At 56.0% G+C, this 16,323-nt stretch overlaps 1 protein-coding gene across 1 annotated transcript in view; it reads left to right on the forward strand.

Moving 5' to 3' along the window:
- The window catches only part of TMEM132C (transmembrane protein 132C), an 89,112-nt gene extending 81,748 nt beyond the window's left edge, over positions 1–7,364 (forward strand). Inside the window, exons 6-9 of the mRNA XM_081123238.1 lie at positions 2,285–2,490; positions 3,334–3,601; positions 4,814–5,005; positions 5,074–7,364. Coding sequence (XP_080979364.1) covers positions 2,285–2,490; positions 3,334–3,601; positions 4,814–5,005; positions 5,074–6,270 — 1,863 coding nt within the window. The 3' untranslated portion in view covers positions 6,271–7,364. The remainder of the gene's footprint in view (positions 1–2,284; positions 2,491–3,333; positions 3,602–4,813; positions 5,006–5,073) is intronic.
- The last annotated feature ends 8,959 nt before the right edge of the window (positions 7,365–16,323 follow it).

Raw genomic sequence — 16,323 nt, forward strand, 5'->3', positions numbered from 1 at the left:
TGCTGCTGAAGCAGAAGCCACGTGGCCCGCCACGGCCCGCCGGGTCCTGAAGAGTGAGCCTCTGTGGCTGGTTTCGTGGCCACCGTGGTTCCGCCTGCACTGCGCGGCTGCCTGAGTCAGCAGAGGCCGGAGGCCAGCCTCTCCACGGCAGCCCGCCCGGGACAAGGGGGGAAGATTCCAGGCCACAAATGGGACTCGGGGTCCTTCTCGCAGACGCGCCGGCTCCCTGAGCGAAACCGTGGCTTCCACCGCAGCCACTTAGGAGATGATGGATGCGTCCCGAGACTTCGCCAGACGTTTATGGCACCTCCAGGAATCGCAGTGACAATGGCTCCCCCCGTGCCCCAGCCCTCCACCCTCCGCGTTCCTCTCAATTATTTATACATTCCGGAGCGGCCGGCTTCCCTCCCCGCAGAGCTCAGAAAGGTAGTAAATGAGGAAAGTCAATGGTCTGTAAATTACAACATTGATTAAAGAAGTGATTACTGATATAACTCTTGCCCAGCTATTATGCTGATGCCCGCCCAGGTTCCGGACGGTGTTTACATGCTAATGACAAGCCTGGGACAGTGACTTAAATTGGTTTCCGCCCTTAGTCAGTATGTAAACATTTTTAAACCACGCTTGACTGTGAGTGAGAAGATGGGCCTGTGCCTTCCCCTCCCAACTGCTCAGAGCCACTGTCCCCAGCAGATGGGGGGATGTCCTGAGCCCAGCCCTCCCAGCTGCCCCTCCAAACACAAGAGCAAGTTGAAGATGGAAATTGGGCCCAGAGTAGCCATCCACGTTCCTGGGAGGTGGGGAAAGAGAGGGCCATCGGAGGAGCTCATGGCTCAGCACCGATGTTAGTTAACCGGATGCACAGACAGGAGCTTCAGACAGGAGACAGATAAGCAAATTGGCAATTACAGCTTAGCGCTGGGAAGTGCTTTGCGGAGACTCGGGGGATGACTTCGTTAAGTCTGAAAGGTTTACACAAACTGTATGCCATGCATTTCCATAGCAAGCGTTAGCTTTATGTGGAGGCTCCGAGGAGTCCGTGACCCCAAAAAGGCGAGGAGACACTGCTGGAGTGCTTTCTAGAAGTTTTCAAATTAACTTCTTGTGTTTCCACTGCTCTTGGCTCCATCTTACCTCAGGTTCTCACCACATGTCCCCTCACCCCAAGATCCTTGTTTGGTTGTCTTGAAGTGGGGATGAAGAAAAGATCTGTTCATCCATCGATCCAGCTGTCTATCATCCATCCATCCATCCATCCATCCATCCATCCGTCCGTCCACCAAACTGTCCATCATCCATCCATCTGTCCATCAAACTGTCCATCATCCATCCGTCATTCATCCATCCATCATCCATCCATCCATCCATCCACCTATCCATCCATCTGTCCATCAAACTGTCCATCATCCATCTGTCATTCATCCATCCATCATCCATCCATCCATCCATCCACCCATCCATCCATCTGTCCATCAAACTGTCCATAATTCATCCATCCATTGTCTATCATCCACCCATCCATCCATTTACCTACCCATCCATCTATTCACCCACCCATCTGTTGTCCATCCATATATCCCTCCCTCCCCCCCTCCCTCCCTCCCTCCCTCCCTCCCTCCCTCCCTCCCTCCCTCCCTCCCTCCCTTTAATATCCACTTTGCTGAGCTTCTCTGAGCAGCTGGTATGAGGAACCAAGAAATCAAAGATGAACCGGATTTCAGTTTGGTGGTTGACATGGGCACTTGGGGTCAATGTAAATCCCATCCCGTAAACTTGGTTATGCAAGACGGTCGTGTCGTTTCTCTCTAACCCGCCTCGATTTCTGTTTTCCTTTTTCAGTCCATTAAGGTGGAAGAACATAATCCCGGTCTCATTTCCAGGAGCCTTAACTATCTCCAAGGTTGGAGGAGGGGCTTCTAGTCTTCGAGTCTTCGTCTGCTGATCCTGGAGGCACCCATGTTCAGTCAGAGTCCACGTGGGTGGCCTCTGATCTGGTCCCACGCTGTCCACGTTGCCCCTTCCAGGCTGTACCCAAGGAATGCAGGCGTCTTCCTGCTGCTTCTCTGCACCTTTCTCTTGATTTCCCTCCGTCTGTCTCCCTTGCTCTGCTCCCGGCCGCTGCCCTCGGGGCCACCTCCCTAGTAAACCCACTGCATTGAGCCCTTGTCTCAGGCTCCACCCTGGGAAGAGCCTAACTGGAGCCTGGGTGCTTTGCAGTGACTGTACCAACGGAAGGATGGTCTCCGGGCCCTGTGAACTCCTCCACCCCCCTCTGTCTGTGCAGGTGTCTGACCGCTGTGACTACGTCTTCGTCAACGGCAAAGAGATGAAGGGCAAGGTGGATGCCGTGGTGAACTTCACCTACCAGCACCTGAGCGCCCCCCTGCGCCTCACCGTGTGGGTGCCCCGGCTGCCCCTGCAGATCGAGGTCTCGGACACAGAGCTGAGCCAGATCAAGGGCTGGCGGGTCCCCATCGTGGCCAGCAGGAGGTGAGTCTGGGGCAGGGGGTGGGGGGAATACGCCAGAGCACGACCGTGGCTTTGTTTATGCGTCATCACATGAAAGCAGCTGGCGCAGGGCCCGCGCGTAGTAGGAGCTGCTGTGGTCACAGCGGTTCCATGTCCCGCAGCCTAACAACAGGTCTCTGAGGGGACCAAGGCCAGGAGAACCCCGCCAGCGAGGGGGCTCCCAGGAGGTGAGGCCTGTGTCAGACCCGGCCACCCGCACCCTTCACTCAGGCTCCGGGGGGCTGGCCTCTGAGTGAACCTCCCCGAAAACGACGAGACAGGAGTTAAACATTTTTCCAGCCCCTCAGCGCCCCCGGGAACTTAAGTTTTAGTTTACTTTCTCTAAATGAAACTGTAATTCTTTTTTCTGTGGTTATCTAGAAGCTTGAAAAGCTCTGTGTCTATGAAATTATTGGTTACAGCCCTGGCCAGTTGTGCAGTGGTTAGAGCGTCGGCCTGCGGACTGAAGGGTCCCAGGTTCCGTTCGGGCCAAGGGCACCTACCTCGGTTGCAGGCTCATCCCCGGCCCCGGTCGGGGTGCATGTAGGAGGCAGCCAATCGATGTGTCTGTCTCACGTCGAAGTTTCTCTCTCCCCCTTCCACTCTTTCTGAAAAGCAACGGAAAAAATATCCTCAGGTGAGGGTTAAAAAAGGAATTATTGGATACGATTTAATTGCATTTATACTGGACTAGGACCGTTTGCTCTTAAGCCAAATGAAAGCAGCCTTTGACCTGTTCCGTGTGACCTGGCTGCCTGGCTGCCCTGAGCCTCGAGAGCCTCCGAGCCCGTCCCCGGCCCGAGCACAGCCTCTCCCCTCCCACAGGCCCACGCGGGACAGCGAGGGCGAGGAGGAGCGGCGGGCCCGGGGCTGCGCCCTGCAGTACCAGCACGCCACCGTGCAAGTCCTCACCCAGTTCGTGTCCGAGGGCGCCGGCCCGTGGGCGCAGCCCAGCCTCCTGCTCGGGCCTGACTGGCAGGTGGACATCACCCACCTGGTGGCCGACTCCATGAAGCTGGAGGAGCCCCGCGTGGCCGAGCTGCAGGACGGCAGGGTCCTGGTCGGCCGGGAGGTCGGGATGACCGCCATCCAGGTAGGATGCGAAGCTGGGACCCGCCGCGTGTCCAGCGCCCAGCGTAGTGGGCCCCGGGGAGGCTTGAAAGGCGGGCGGGGCACTGTGACCAATCCCTTGTCCCCGTGGTGGCATCCTGGGGACGCTGGAGGGTGAGCCTGGGCCAGCTCTGAGTCCCATTCTCCTTCCAAACAGAATGGAGGTGGCGACGCTCGGCTCCCCGGGTGACCCCTCTCTCCCTGCGGCACCCTTCACGCCCCCACCCCCGGGACTCCCACCCAACTCCTAACCTGCTCACTCAGCACCCACTGCCCTGCGCGGCTCCTCCGGTGCCCGGGAAGATGCACCCTCCCCCCTTCCCTCCTTAAGTCACCCTTCCTTCTGTCACTTACTCATTCCACAAACTCCTCCAACACCCGCTGCCTCCGGTGCTCAAGGGAAGGTCTAGAACGGTGGGGTTTCAGGGCCAGCCACGGGCCCTCAGTCCCCACCCTCCTCACGTCTCCTCTTTGGCGTGTCCTTCGGGACCCTGACCTGGCCACCCTGTGGGGAAGCCGCTGTACATTCCCATCGCGTCTCCTGGACGCCCGCAGTCCAGCCCCGGGCCCGGGCGATGCGGCAGGAGCCCACGTTCGGCCGAGGGCGGCCCTGTGCAGGGTGTGGAGGGGCAGAGGCTGCTGGCAGTGCCGGTTCCCCGGGGAATTCTTCGGTCGCTCCGACCGCGACTCAGGCGACGCCGGGCGAGACTGCGTGGCCTCCCCCTGCACCCAGCCCGAGGCTCGCCACGCACCGTTCACCGGGCTGTGGGTTGTACAAGCGTGTCGAGTCCGATAGAGGGGGCTCATTCCTTTCCAAAACCCGAATGGCCCGGCCCGTGTTGCGCAGTGGGTTGAGCGTCGGCCTGGGCACCAAGCGGCCGCCAGGTCAATTCCCGGTCAGGGCCCGGGCCCGGGTTGGGGGCTCCATCCCCGGTGGGGCCGCGCAGGAGGCGGCCGGTCCGTGACTCCCTCATCGCGGGTGTTTCTCTCTCTCTCTCCCTCTCCCTTCCTCTCTCTCTCTAAAAATAAAAATCAATAGAAACATTTAGAAAACAAACAAAACACCAGAATGGATCTTAGTACTGATTTCAGTTTCCCGACAGGCTGAGGGCGGTGTGTGCGCCCTTCTCTGGACCTCGGGCCCACACGCTTCCGGAAACCGGTGTGATGGGTTCGCCCTGTGTCCCCCCCCCAGGTGCTTTCCCCACTGTCCGACTCCATCCTGGCCGAGAAGACGGTGACCGTGTTGGAAGACAAGGTGTCGCTGACGGACCTGGCCGTCCAGCTGGTGGCCGGGCTGTCTGTCGCCCTCCATCCCAGCACAGAGGAGAGCAAGGCTGTCACGGCTGTGGCCACGGCCGAGGAGCTGCTGCGGGCCCCCAAACAGGTGGGAGCCCAGAGGCGGGGCGGGCGGAGAGGGGCAGGCGGGTCCTCTAACGGGCTGTGTCTCTGCAGGAGGCCGTGGTCAGCACGTGGCTCCAGTTCAGCGACGGCTCGGCGACGCCCCTGGATGTCTACGACGTCAAGGACTTCGCCCTGACCGTCACCTCCCTGGACGAGGCCGTGGTGTCCGTCCCCCAGGCCCGCTCCCCCAGGTGGCCCGTCGTGGCGGCTGAAGGGGAGGGCCAGGGGCCGCTAGTCCGCGTGGACCTGAGCATCTCCGAGACCTGCCAGAAGTCCAAGCGCAAGAGCGTCCTGGCCGTGGGCGTCGGCAGCGTCAGGGTCAAGTTCGGCCAGAGCGACGTGGACTCCGGCCCCGCCGGGTACGAGGACCAGGGCGAGATCAGAAACCACGCCAGTGACCGGCGGCCAAAGGGCCCAGACCTCGAGCGCGCGGGCCAGGACGGGCACGCCCAGGGCAGCTCGGCCTGGGAGCGAGAGGAGGGGGCCCTGCGCAGGGGCGGCCCCACGGCCAGGTCGCTGCTGGACAACAGGGTGGCCAAGAACAGCCGGCTGGATGGGGGCCGGCCGCCCCCCGAGGGGCAGCTGCAGAACATCCCCCTGGACTTCAGCAACTTCCCGGCGCAGGTGGAGCCACCGCGGGCCGGGGCCGGGCTGGCGGACGGCGGCCTGGTGCCCACGGCCCGCGGCCTGAGCGACCTGCAGATCGGCATGTACGCGCTGCTGGGCGTCTTCTGCCTGGCCATCCTTGTCTTCCTCATCAACTGCGCCACCTTCGCCCTCAAGTACCGCCACAAGCAGCTGCCCCCCGAAGGCCAGGCCTCGGGGACCCACTCGCACGACTGGGTGTGGCTGGGGACCGAGGCCGAGCTCCTGGAGAGCGGTGGGGAGGGGTCGCCGCCCCCGGACGAGCACACGACCATCATAGACCGCGGCCCGGGGGCCTGCGAGGACAGCGGCCACCTCCTGCTCAACGGGGGCTCCCAGAAGCTCGTGCAGGGGCAGGCGCCCAGGCCCGCCGAGCCCGGGGTCAGGGACCAGAGGCGCGAGCCCCTGCCCTCGCCCACCTCCAGGAGGAAGAAGGTGAAGTTCACCACCTTCACCACCATCCCCCCCGATGACGGCCGCCCCATGGTGAACTCCATCCTCAGCGGCCACGAGGAGGACATCAAGTGGGTCTGCCCCGACCTGGACGTGGGCACCCCCCAGGAACTCAGAAACTATCTGGAGAAATTCAAGGACAAACCATAGGCCCCTAGGGCCAAAGGGCCTCGTGCCTGGGCCCCTGGTCACTCCCAGAGTAAACCTGGGCCCCCCGGGTGGCGATCGGGAGTCACGGGCGATTAACAGGGATGCACCAGGGCCCCTTATAGAGCCGTTGGACGTTTTGAAGCCGGGAAGGGACCTTTTTTTGTAATGAAAGATTTTTTAGGGGTCAATGAGGGCAGGTCTCCGAAAGTCCGTGGGAGGAACTCTGGGAGAACGGCTGACGAGACGCTGACCGCGCCAGGCCAAATTAACACGGTCGTTTCGAGTCGAAGTATAACACAGTCGAGCTACCAAAAATGATTTGTTACAAAAATGCAAAAAGACAAATAAAAAGAGACAGAAATAACCATCTGTTTATATTTCTAATAAAGGAGCATAATCTGAAATTAGGGCCCCCTAAGGGACAGCCCCGTGTTCATTCACTGTCCCCTCCTGCGAGGTCCGTCCAGTTGGGCCCCGGATGACACGTGTCTGAACATCGTGGGTCACCTCTGGGGATGGACTGAGGATTTCTAAGTCTTTACTTGCTCGTCTCTTCTTGTCTTTTCCCACATTTCCTTTTCCTCTGTCTTTTTTCTTTTCATGTTTTAGATTTCTGTTTGATTTCTACTTAATGTTCATTTCTGAGGATCGAATGGCATGTTTTTCCTAAATTAAACATAAACCACAGTCCTAGTCACTTAATTAATTCTTTGCCAGTCAACTGTGTTTTTTTAACAGCCTAACCATGTAGCGGCACATTGGGAAATGCGCTCATCCAAAGCCACGTGTCTATGGAAAGCCCGTGGCAGAGTGGACACGACACGGTGAGGCACTTGCGTGTTGCCGGCTCCGTCCGTGGTGCCTGCTGCTTGGGCACTCGGCGGCCGGGGGGTGGTGTTCACGGGTCCCCAGGACGTGTCTGGGTTTTACTTTCATAATTACTAAAATCGGTAGCTAAGATGGTCCTTGGAGCCCCGTGACTTCAGCTAGACCTTTCAGAAAGATATTTCTAGCACATATTATAGACGGAAAGAGGAGCTATTTATTTATACCTGTGATGTCAATTGTCATTAAAATGCTTCTGTGGCTTGACACGTCTGTGTCTCGTGGGGTGTTTCTTGTTTCATTTGACGCCTGGTTTCTCTCCCTGACAAACGTACCACTTGCTGAGGAGATGGCCTGCCCGCTGGGCTAACAGAAGTCATCACCTTTGCCGATCAACCTTTTTCTCCTTCTCGACAGATCAGAGTCATTCCTGACATGGAGACCCTTCCATCCCTTCCCCACCATCGTGGACATCGGTGGACTCGGGCCTGCTTGGGGTCACCGGGACAGCTGACAGAACACCTCTTGGTGAGCCGGGGCCTGGGAACCTACAAATAAAAGGCCATAGAGAGAGGCCACAAGCATTTATTTGAGATTTTTTAAAAAAGAAAAGAAAAATGCACAGCTATTCGGGAAGCACTGATTTAGGCAGAAGCCCAAATAGTGTTTCAGTTGAGACAAAGGCGATGGGTATTGATGAGAAAGGGAAGGAAACAGCTACATCCCTAGAAGGAAGGCATTGCTGTGGGTGCAGATAAGGTGACATAGTGTCACTAACTCGAAACAATGTTTCCAATGTTCAGTCCTGGAGTCAGCAGTTTGGTAGCTACAGTATCTGCTTTCTTGTATCTTTGCTAACAGTTCTTTGGGAAACAATGTTGCTTAGGCCCTGTGCAAAGGTTACTTTGTCCTGTTTTAACATCCAAAGGTTTTAGGTGCCAGGTGGTTCCTCTGGGATGACAGCTCTGGCTGCATTTTGAAGTGGTCCCGTGTATATTATTTTTTACAGGACAGAAAGTGCGTTTCTAACCAGTTCCAGGGTGTGTCTGACGCCGCGGATCTGCGATCCACACCTTGGGAACTCCCATCTCCATCGAAGGAAAGCCGTGACCTTGGGCGGAAACCTGTGTGAATCTCTCACCTGGGAAAAGATTTACTTTTATTTTTATTGCTTTTGTGTTTGTTGTTGCTCTTTGAGGTTTTGGTGGTACGGCTGTTGCCATTGATTGGTTGGGGAAGTAGAATTTTGGATAGTAGAGAAGATGGTGGAATTTTTTTTAAAGAAAAAAACCAGCTTTATTGAGAAATAATCCACATACCGTAACAATGGACCCATGTAAAGTGTTCGATTCAGTGGTTGTTGGTATATTTACAGAGTTGGGCACCCTCATTACATCAATTTTAGAAAATTTTCACCATCCCCAAAAGAAACTCTATCCCTTTTAGACTCACTCCCCATTTCCCCCCAAATCCCCAAATCCCCAGCTCCGGGGAACCACCAACCCACTGTCTGTCTCTACAGCTTTGCCTAGAGGGCCTGGTGTCTATATCGCTATGGGAGACTCTCCTGAAAGTCCCCACGTGGTCTTATAATCCCCATGGCATCATCAAGGAGCAATTCTTCTCATGAGAAGCTGACGGTGATCATTTATTGTGAGCATTTTATTAATCATGGCACCGGGAGGTCCCTGCCCTCCCCCGGCAGGGCTACAGGAGACAGTGAGACAAACCAGCCTTCATGACCTTCTGTGCAAAACCATGTCCTCTCTTAAGTCTCGCCCCCTACCCGGCAAGCCCATATATTTCTTTACAAGGTTAAGGCTCCAAATAAGGGAAAGGAAAAGCAGGGTTGGATCTGAGGCTGGGGGCTTCGTTTCTGCCCTGAGTTAAACTATGAAAACGGCAGCTGCTGGCCTTGGGCAAATACATCAGTGGCCCACCTGAGCACCTGAGCCACGTCGGCTCTGAGACCTGAGACCACGAGGACAGTCGAAGTCCTCCTGCCTCGGGCACTGTTGTCAGCGAGCGCTCCCTTCCGTTACTCGCTCAGACAGCCGTCTGGTGGAGGTGCGTTAGCCCCGCAGTATAGACGAGAAACCAGGCTCAGAGCATCCTTGTCAAGGTCACAGCTGGGAGGTCGCAGCGTCGGGACTCAGACCCACGCTGCGTCCCCAAAGACTGTGGTCTCGGTTATTACACTAATGCAAGCTCTTCGTCTGTTTTCCTGTGTTAAAAAAATGTAATGAAACCGACCAAAAAAAGGCAATTCAGGTTTATTGCACAAAATCTGAAAAATGAAGAAAAGGTAAAAGAAATAAAGTGGGAAAAAAAAAAGCCCTTGAGCTTCTCTTCCCGGAAATAAACATGAAGAACTCGCCTTATAGATCTTTCACTGTTTGTTTTTAATGGAGCACATGATTTTTTCATGGTTGTTTCATATTTTGAAAGGAGCCCATTAGAAATATGACTTTTAAATTATTTTTCCAATTTTAAAAGGAGCCCACGAGCACTGTAAAAAATTTATTAAAATGACCGAGTTCACCTCTGTGGGCGCCTTGGATCTGTCCTTACGGGGTTTTGCCCTCAGATTTCTTCTTCCTCCGTCACCGAGACCAAAGCGCCCATATTGATTCTGAGGTGTAATTAACAGGGCAGTTTCCTCGATAAAAGATGACAGGGCGACCGCGGGTGCTGGGGTGACTGGGGGGGCGTCAGGGGCCCCCGCAGGGAGGGGAGGAGAGGGGAGGGGTTAAAATCCAGCCCGGTCTCTGCCCCTCGGGATTCGTCACCTGGAGCACAGCCACCCCTGGGTCACACGGCTCTCGGCAGGACCACGGTCTGCTTGCCCAGCGAGGCTCCCTGGGCTGCACCCTCCAACAGGAGGCTCCCACGGACAGGAGCATGGGAAGGTGCTGGGACAGGTGTCATGGGGACAGACTCCTGCGACTGGCCAGGGCCAGGGCCAGGCCTGTGACTGGGGATGGAGGACTCGCTCCCAGCAGAGTAGCTCTCCCAGCGATGCTGACATCCCAAGGGCATGAAGTGAGAGGCGGCAGCCTGGCGGCCGAGATCCTGGGCAACGATCCGGGTGGAGAGTGGACTGAGGGGAGCCCCCATTGGCCACCGTGCTCTCCCCGTGGAGCATCATCGGTGCTCACGCGGGGCTCAGAGACCGAGCCGCAAGCGGCGCCTGGAGCTTGCAGCAGGCTCGCTGGGCTGGACAGACAAAAATCACGTCCAGGACTATGAAGGCGGCAAGGACCCCGATGCGAATGGGGCGGCAGCTAAGCAGCGAAGCCGCACAGCCGAGCTAGAGGGACCGGAAGCTCAGCTGCGACGTGGGGGTCTCATAGGACTTTGGGGCTGCCCTGGGAGGTGTACACCTTCTGAAGTGACCACCACGAGACTGCTAGTGACATCCGTCACCATACAAAGTTACCCCAACACTATTGACAAAGCTTAGTCAGTGGACACCACTCACTCCAGGCGCTTCTGGGCCCAGAGAGAGCAGCAGAGGGACCTGCCGACCGGCCTCACGGACGCCCCGCACCTCCAGGCCCGGAGCCCGGTGATACCCACTGGAGGCGATCTGAGGCCGGCGAACGGAAGCGGCCAGGGGCTGGGTCTCATTCCAACAGCCGGCCTCTAATTTGTGAGCCTCGTTAGCAGAGCCGGGTTGCCATGGAAACCCCTGAGCGCCCCGCGGCCAGTGCTCAGGTTCTCGGCACCCACGTGGTCCAGATTTTTATCGTATAGAAACAGTTGATCGTGGGCTCTGACTGCTCTGCAGCTGCGTTTCCGGTCCAAGGTGTCACTGCGTTTCTGGGGATCGAGGTCACGGCCCCCAGACGGTTCTCCTTTTCCGTCCGCTCCTGGGCCAAGGGAAAGGGCCGGACCCCCGGCGGGTGCCCAGGAAAGGCTGCAGCCCCTGTGGGGTTTCTGCTCGGGAGGGAGGAGGGAGAATAAGCTGAGCTGGGTTTTTCCCCAGCGGGGAGGTTCCTGCGCTACCCCTGGGAACAGGCCTGGCTCCGTTCGCTCCCAAGTGCAGGCTGAGCGTCGGACACTTAAAATCCAGCTCCGTGAGAATCAGAAACTGAGTGGGGACGACTTCTCTCCTGACAGCGCAAACGCCGGTGAAAATACGGGTGGGCGGGACGCCTTTGGTTCCACGAGGTAAGAAATCCAACTCGAAACCGTTTAAGAAAAGGAAGGGGAGGGGTGGCTGGCTGAACGCGAAAGTGCGGCAGCTTCAGGTACAGCTGGATCCAGGCGCGCCTGCCAGGTCCTCGGGGACGGTCGGCACTCTCTCCGGCCCTCAGTTCTGTGTTTCTCCATGTTAACTACACGCCCGGGCAGGCAGGAAGGTGGTCACCCCGAGTGTCACACCGGCTTGTAACCCGTCAGCACCGCCCGTGAAAAGAACCACCCCTGCTGCTGACCATTCAAGTGAGGTCCTCGGGATCGATCCCTGTAGACCCTGCTGCCCCGGACTCTGGACAGTTTGCTTCCAGAGCCGAGAGGGTTGGTGTTTGTTGTTTTAGGCCACTCGGTTCGGGCACTTTGGGAAGGTGGCCCCCGGGGACTAATCCTCCAGGTTATCTCAGTATTTTTAGCATCATTCAGATTTCTTACAGCAAACCCCAGGGACAGGGTTGGGATGGGGGGGGGGGGGGACGGAGGCTGGGGCAGGTGAGGGAGGAAGGTCCCCGGCTCTCCTGACCTCACTCTCGGGCCGTCCCGTCCTCAAGCCCACCCCTCCGGGTCCGGACGCCGCACGTCTTTGCCAGCAGGCGGGTGACCTTCACCGTGATGACAAGAGGAAACGTGGCCGCCACGCTCCACTCTCCTCGAGGCCCTTTTACCGCAGGAAAGGAAATATACGATTTCTCATTTTGGGGGATTATGGGCCATTGATGCCAGCCTTCCGCATGTTCAGAGCGTATAAAAATGTCTGAGCGATGAAAGTGAATAACTGGAGGTCTGCGCACAATGGGGCGATTTTATTTTTTATTGTCCAGCATTTTTGTTGGAGGCGACAGAGAGACGTTAATGTGTTGGAGGGCGGGGCTTTTTCCTTCAGGCAAGGACGGCGGAGCCTTGAGGGATGGGTGAGAGGTCCCTGAGTGACCGCAGCTGGGGCTTGGAGGGACTCTGCAAACGAGGGCCTCCCCGGGCTCAGATGTCCCGGGATTGTGCTCTGAGGTCGTGTCCCCAAGATTGCAACTTAGTTCATTTGTGCACATGCATGCACACGCGCACACACGCATGCACACACGCACACGCACACACTTCCACCTGAGACAGGGGTGGGGGCTGAGCTGAGCTGTGAAGGGGAAGGGGAAGGATGGAGGGAATGTCCTGGGAGAACCGTTGCCTGGCTGGTTCTGCTGGGACTTTTTGAGGCTCAAAACTCCAACCCCCGTTTCCTGAGCGGCTCTGGAAGACCCGATTCCTGCTCAGCATTTTGATCAGATGCGCGCAGACGTCTCGGCTGTTTAACTTAAGCACCTAGACAGCGACACTGTCTTATCTATTAGTGTCCTCCGCAGGGCTGGGGAGAGCCTGAATCAGATTGGATTTTCCATCAGCCTCGAGCTCCACCTTAGCAGCCGCTGGCTCCCAGGCAGAGATCGATGGGGAGGTAATTAAGGACCAGGTAGTATTGAGGAAATAATTACGGGGGGAGCGGGACCCCACAGCAGTTCTCAGAAGCTGCGACTCCCGGGTGACTCGCCAGCAAACAGAGACGTGAGGATTCCTGCGAGGGGAGGGGGTGTCCTCAGGCGGCCGGCAGAAGAATTCGAGGTCGAGTGGAGGTGCGGCTATTAAGGAAAGAGACCGGCCTTCCTCCCTGCAGAGCAGGAAACCTCACGGCTGCACTTGCTGCACGTAGACTGAGGCTGGGGTCGGATTTAGGAATGTCTTACATGGATAGAAAACAACCTACTCTGTGCTGTGTTCATTTCATACAGACCCCACAGCACAGCTGAGCCCCACTGTCCTTCAGAAACAAGATTAAATTGGGCCCAAATCCTATTTTATAACCATCAGATATGTGTTTCCCTGTCTCTCACTCTGTCTCCGATTCTCATTCTGGGAGGGGCAGGCTGCCCTGTTGTGAACCCCCATGAAGAAGCCAGGTGGCGGAAACCGAGGTCCTCCGGAAACATCGGTGACCACCTGAGGCCGCCAGGAGCTACAGGAGTGGCCTAGGAGGGGCCATCCCCCAGGCAAACCTTAGAAGACGCCAGTCCCGCCAACACCTCAGTTTCAACCTTCAACCTGGGAGAGGACCCAGGTCAGCACCCCCTGGGATCCTTTGAAGTGGCTCCATCGTGGGTCACTTGTTATTTAGTACAAACAAGTAATACAGAGCCCTGGTTGTAAAAGTCGAGAGAGATGTCTACCATTCCTGGTCCATGGACCTCCTAACGTCTCTGAAAATTCACCCAGCAGCTCGAACTTTCTGTTTGGGGGCCCCACTTAATCCGATTTTAGAACAGCCGAGTCTCTGAAGCTCGGCTTTGTCAATCCACCTAAGTGCTGGGCCACCGTGTCCAACTGCTTTGTAAAACCTTGAGGTTCAGGCTGCATCGTGCCCCAAATCAAAAGGGAACTTTTCCATCAGGATATTCAAACAATGGGCATTGCAGACCTTGGCTCCTAAAGCTTTTAGCAAATTGAGATCATGGGGGGGGGGGGGGGGGGCGGTGGGAGGCAGGAAGACGCCAGAGTTTATTTCTGCAGAGTCGAGGGGGGAACCGAGCAGAGTAACAGAGACAAGGACAGGCTGGACTGAATCTTTTTCTTTTTAAATTTATCTTTATTGTTGAAAGTATTACAGATGTCCCCTTTTTCCCCCCATTGACCCCCTTCACCCTGCATCCACCCCACCCCCAGGCCTCCTGCATACCAATGTCTAGGATTGAATCTTGAAATCGTGGCATTATGCCCTGAAATGCCCTGACCTGGAGGAGGAGTCTCGGGGGAGAGTCCCTAGATTTAATTAGATACATTTATATTCTGTGTCAGGATGGAGTAAAATGGAGAAAGCCTACAATTTTGCAGGATCTGAGTTTGGTAAAAAAAAATATATATATATTAAAAGAAACCTTCAGTAGAGGTCATTTATCTGTTAGGCCTTATGTCGTAAAACTATTCGCCAAAGAAAGGTTTTCTGAACAGAGGCCAAAAGAACATTCATGGACCGTGGAAGTATTTGTGCTGGATATTTTATTACCAATGTCAATATTTTAAAACACTATAAAAATATCCTGGAGGGGGCAGCATTGGTTCTGAGCCTAGATTATACGTTAAAATGTATCGTTAAGGAGAGTATAACTGTGGCAAAGTGGTGCAGACGTGCAGGACTCCGAGGCAATGGAAGGGTGTGAACAGGCGCTGTGTTGGTTACCGTCTGTATCTGGGCTGAGGGTGCCCAGGTGGTTGGTTAAACAGTATTTCTGGGTGTGCCTGTGAGGGTGTTTCTGGAAGAGACTAACATTTGATTCAGTGGACTGAGTAAAGCAGATTGCCCTCCTCACTGTGGTGGGCCTCGTCCAATCAGGTGAGGGTCTGAACAGAATAAAAAGGCAGAGAATTCCCCCCTCTCCGCCCCCCACTGCTGAGCTGGAATATCTGTTCTCCTGCCCTCAGGTTGCTACTTACCCCACTGGCCTCTGTTCTCAGGCCTTCTGACTTGGATGAAAACTCACACCATCAGCTCTCCTGAGCCTTTAGCTTCCGGATGGCAGGTCCTGAGGCCCCTCAGCCTCCATAATCAGGTGAGCCAATTCCTCACTGTAAATGCAAATACAAATGTGAATGTAAAAATGCAAATAATCACACTATTGGTTCTGTTTCTCTGGGAAACCCTGATTAATCCATGCACCAAAAATAATTAGCCTACTTATGTTCTTTCTAAATTCACATAAAACAGTTATACCCAATGTAATAACATATTTTTAATTACTATCAAGGATTTAACATTTTTCCTGTAATGCATGCAGATGTGGGATGTTTATGTTTTAGAAAGCATTACATTTTTGAAAATAGCTTTTAAGTAGAGCTTAGAGGTCCATCGATGAAAGAAAACCAATTTGTCAGCCCACAGAAACCCTTGGTAAAGTCTAGAGTGTTCTCCAGGCCGCCACTTTCCAAGGCAGGCTGGTTCGGGTGACGCAGCAGGGGTGACATCCCCTGGGGACAGGGCTGGGACCTCCTCCTGACACAGGACCGTGCGGAGCAGGTGTCTCTGCGGTGGGACAGAGTTTACGTGAACGTTTTAAAACATCGGCTCAGATGATGTCACCCTCCTGGGAAGTGGCTGTAAGCTATCTGGCCTGTTTTAGGAACAGCGAGTGGCCCTGTGGTCGTCACTGCTCACAGCTCTTCTCTAACCGCCTTGACTTTCAAGGGGGGCCTGTGTTTTGCACCAAGTGGAACGTTTGATAATAGGAAAGATCATCACTTTTTACGACCTGGAATTTAGCAGTGATCTGGGTTTCGAATGGGCCCTGTGTACTCTGGAAGGGGCTCGCTGCTGTGAGGTTTGCGACGTTAGGAGCGTAATGCTTCCCCATGTACCACGAAGAGGCCGTCCCGACCTCTGGATGTCACGGAGAAAGACTCTCAGCAGCCCCCCGGGACCCGGAGGCTTCCGGCGAGTTAAGCAGGACACATGGATGAGCCGAACGTGTCACTGCGAGTAGGCTCACGGGTCTGTTTGAAACCAGGACCACAGGTCCTGCGGAAAAGCTGGCCTATGACAACCTCCTCTTTAATCTGCCAGATACGGCGGGGAAATGGGACCCGTGCCCCCACCCACCTCCAACACGGAGAGCAGGCCGAGCGACGCCTGGTGGCGAGTCCCCACGTCGGCTTCCCGAGGTGGCTAAACACAGGCTGAAGACACATCCGAGGCTCCCGGGCATGCGCGTGGCAGAGACATCTCTCAGGACAGCTCTGTGTACTTATGGCCGAGCACCCCAGGGTGACGCCACCCTAATGCAGTGGAAACCCTCACGGTTGTCGGCCCGTCAGCTAACGTCCTGGGTTTTCCTCCAGGACCCGAGGGCAGAGCTGGCTCGGCACCTGGACAGATTCGCCTGGCGGCCCCTCGCAGCCCCAGCCTGAGGGGGGACACCCAGGTTAGAGGGCGGCTGGGAGGGGGAGGGGTGGCAACACCACCCCCTCTCCCCACCCCCACCCCCGCGAATTCCTCATAGA

The sequence above is a fragment of the Miniopterus schreibersii genome (genome assembly GCF_964146895.1).
Source record: "Miniopterus schreibersii genome assembly, chromosome: 20".
NCBI classification, from domain to species: domain Eukaryota; kingdom Metazoa; phylum Chordata; class Mammalia; order Chiroptera; family Miniopteridae; genus Miniopterus; species Miniopterus schreibersii.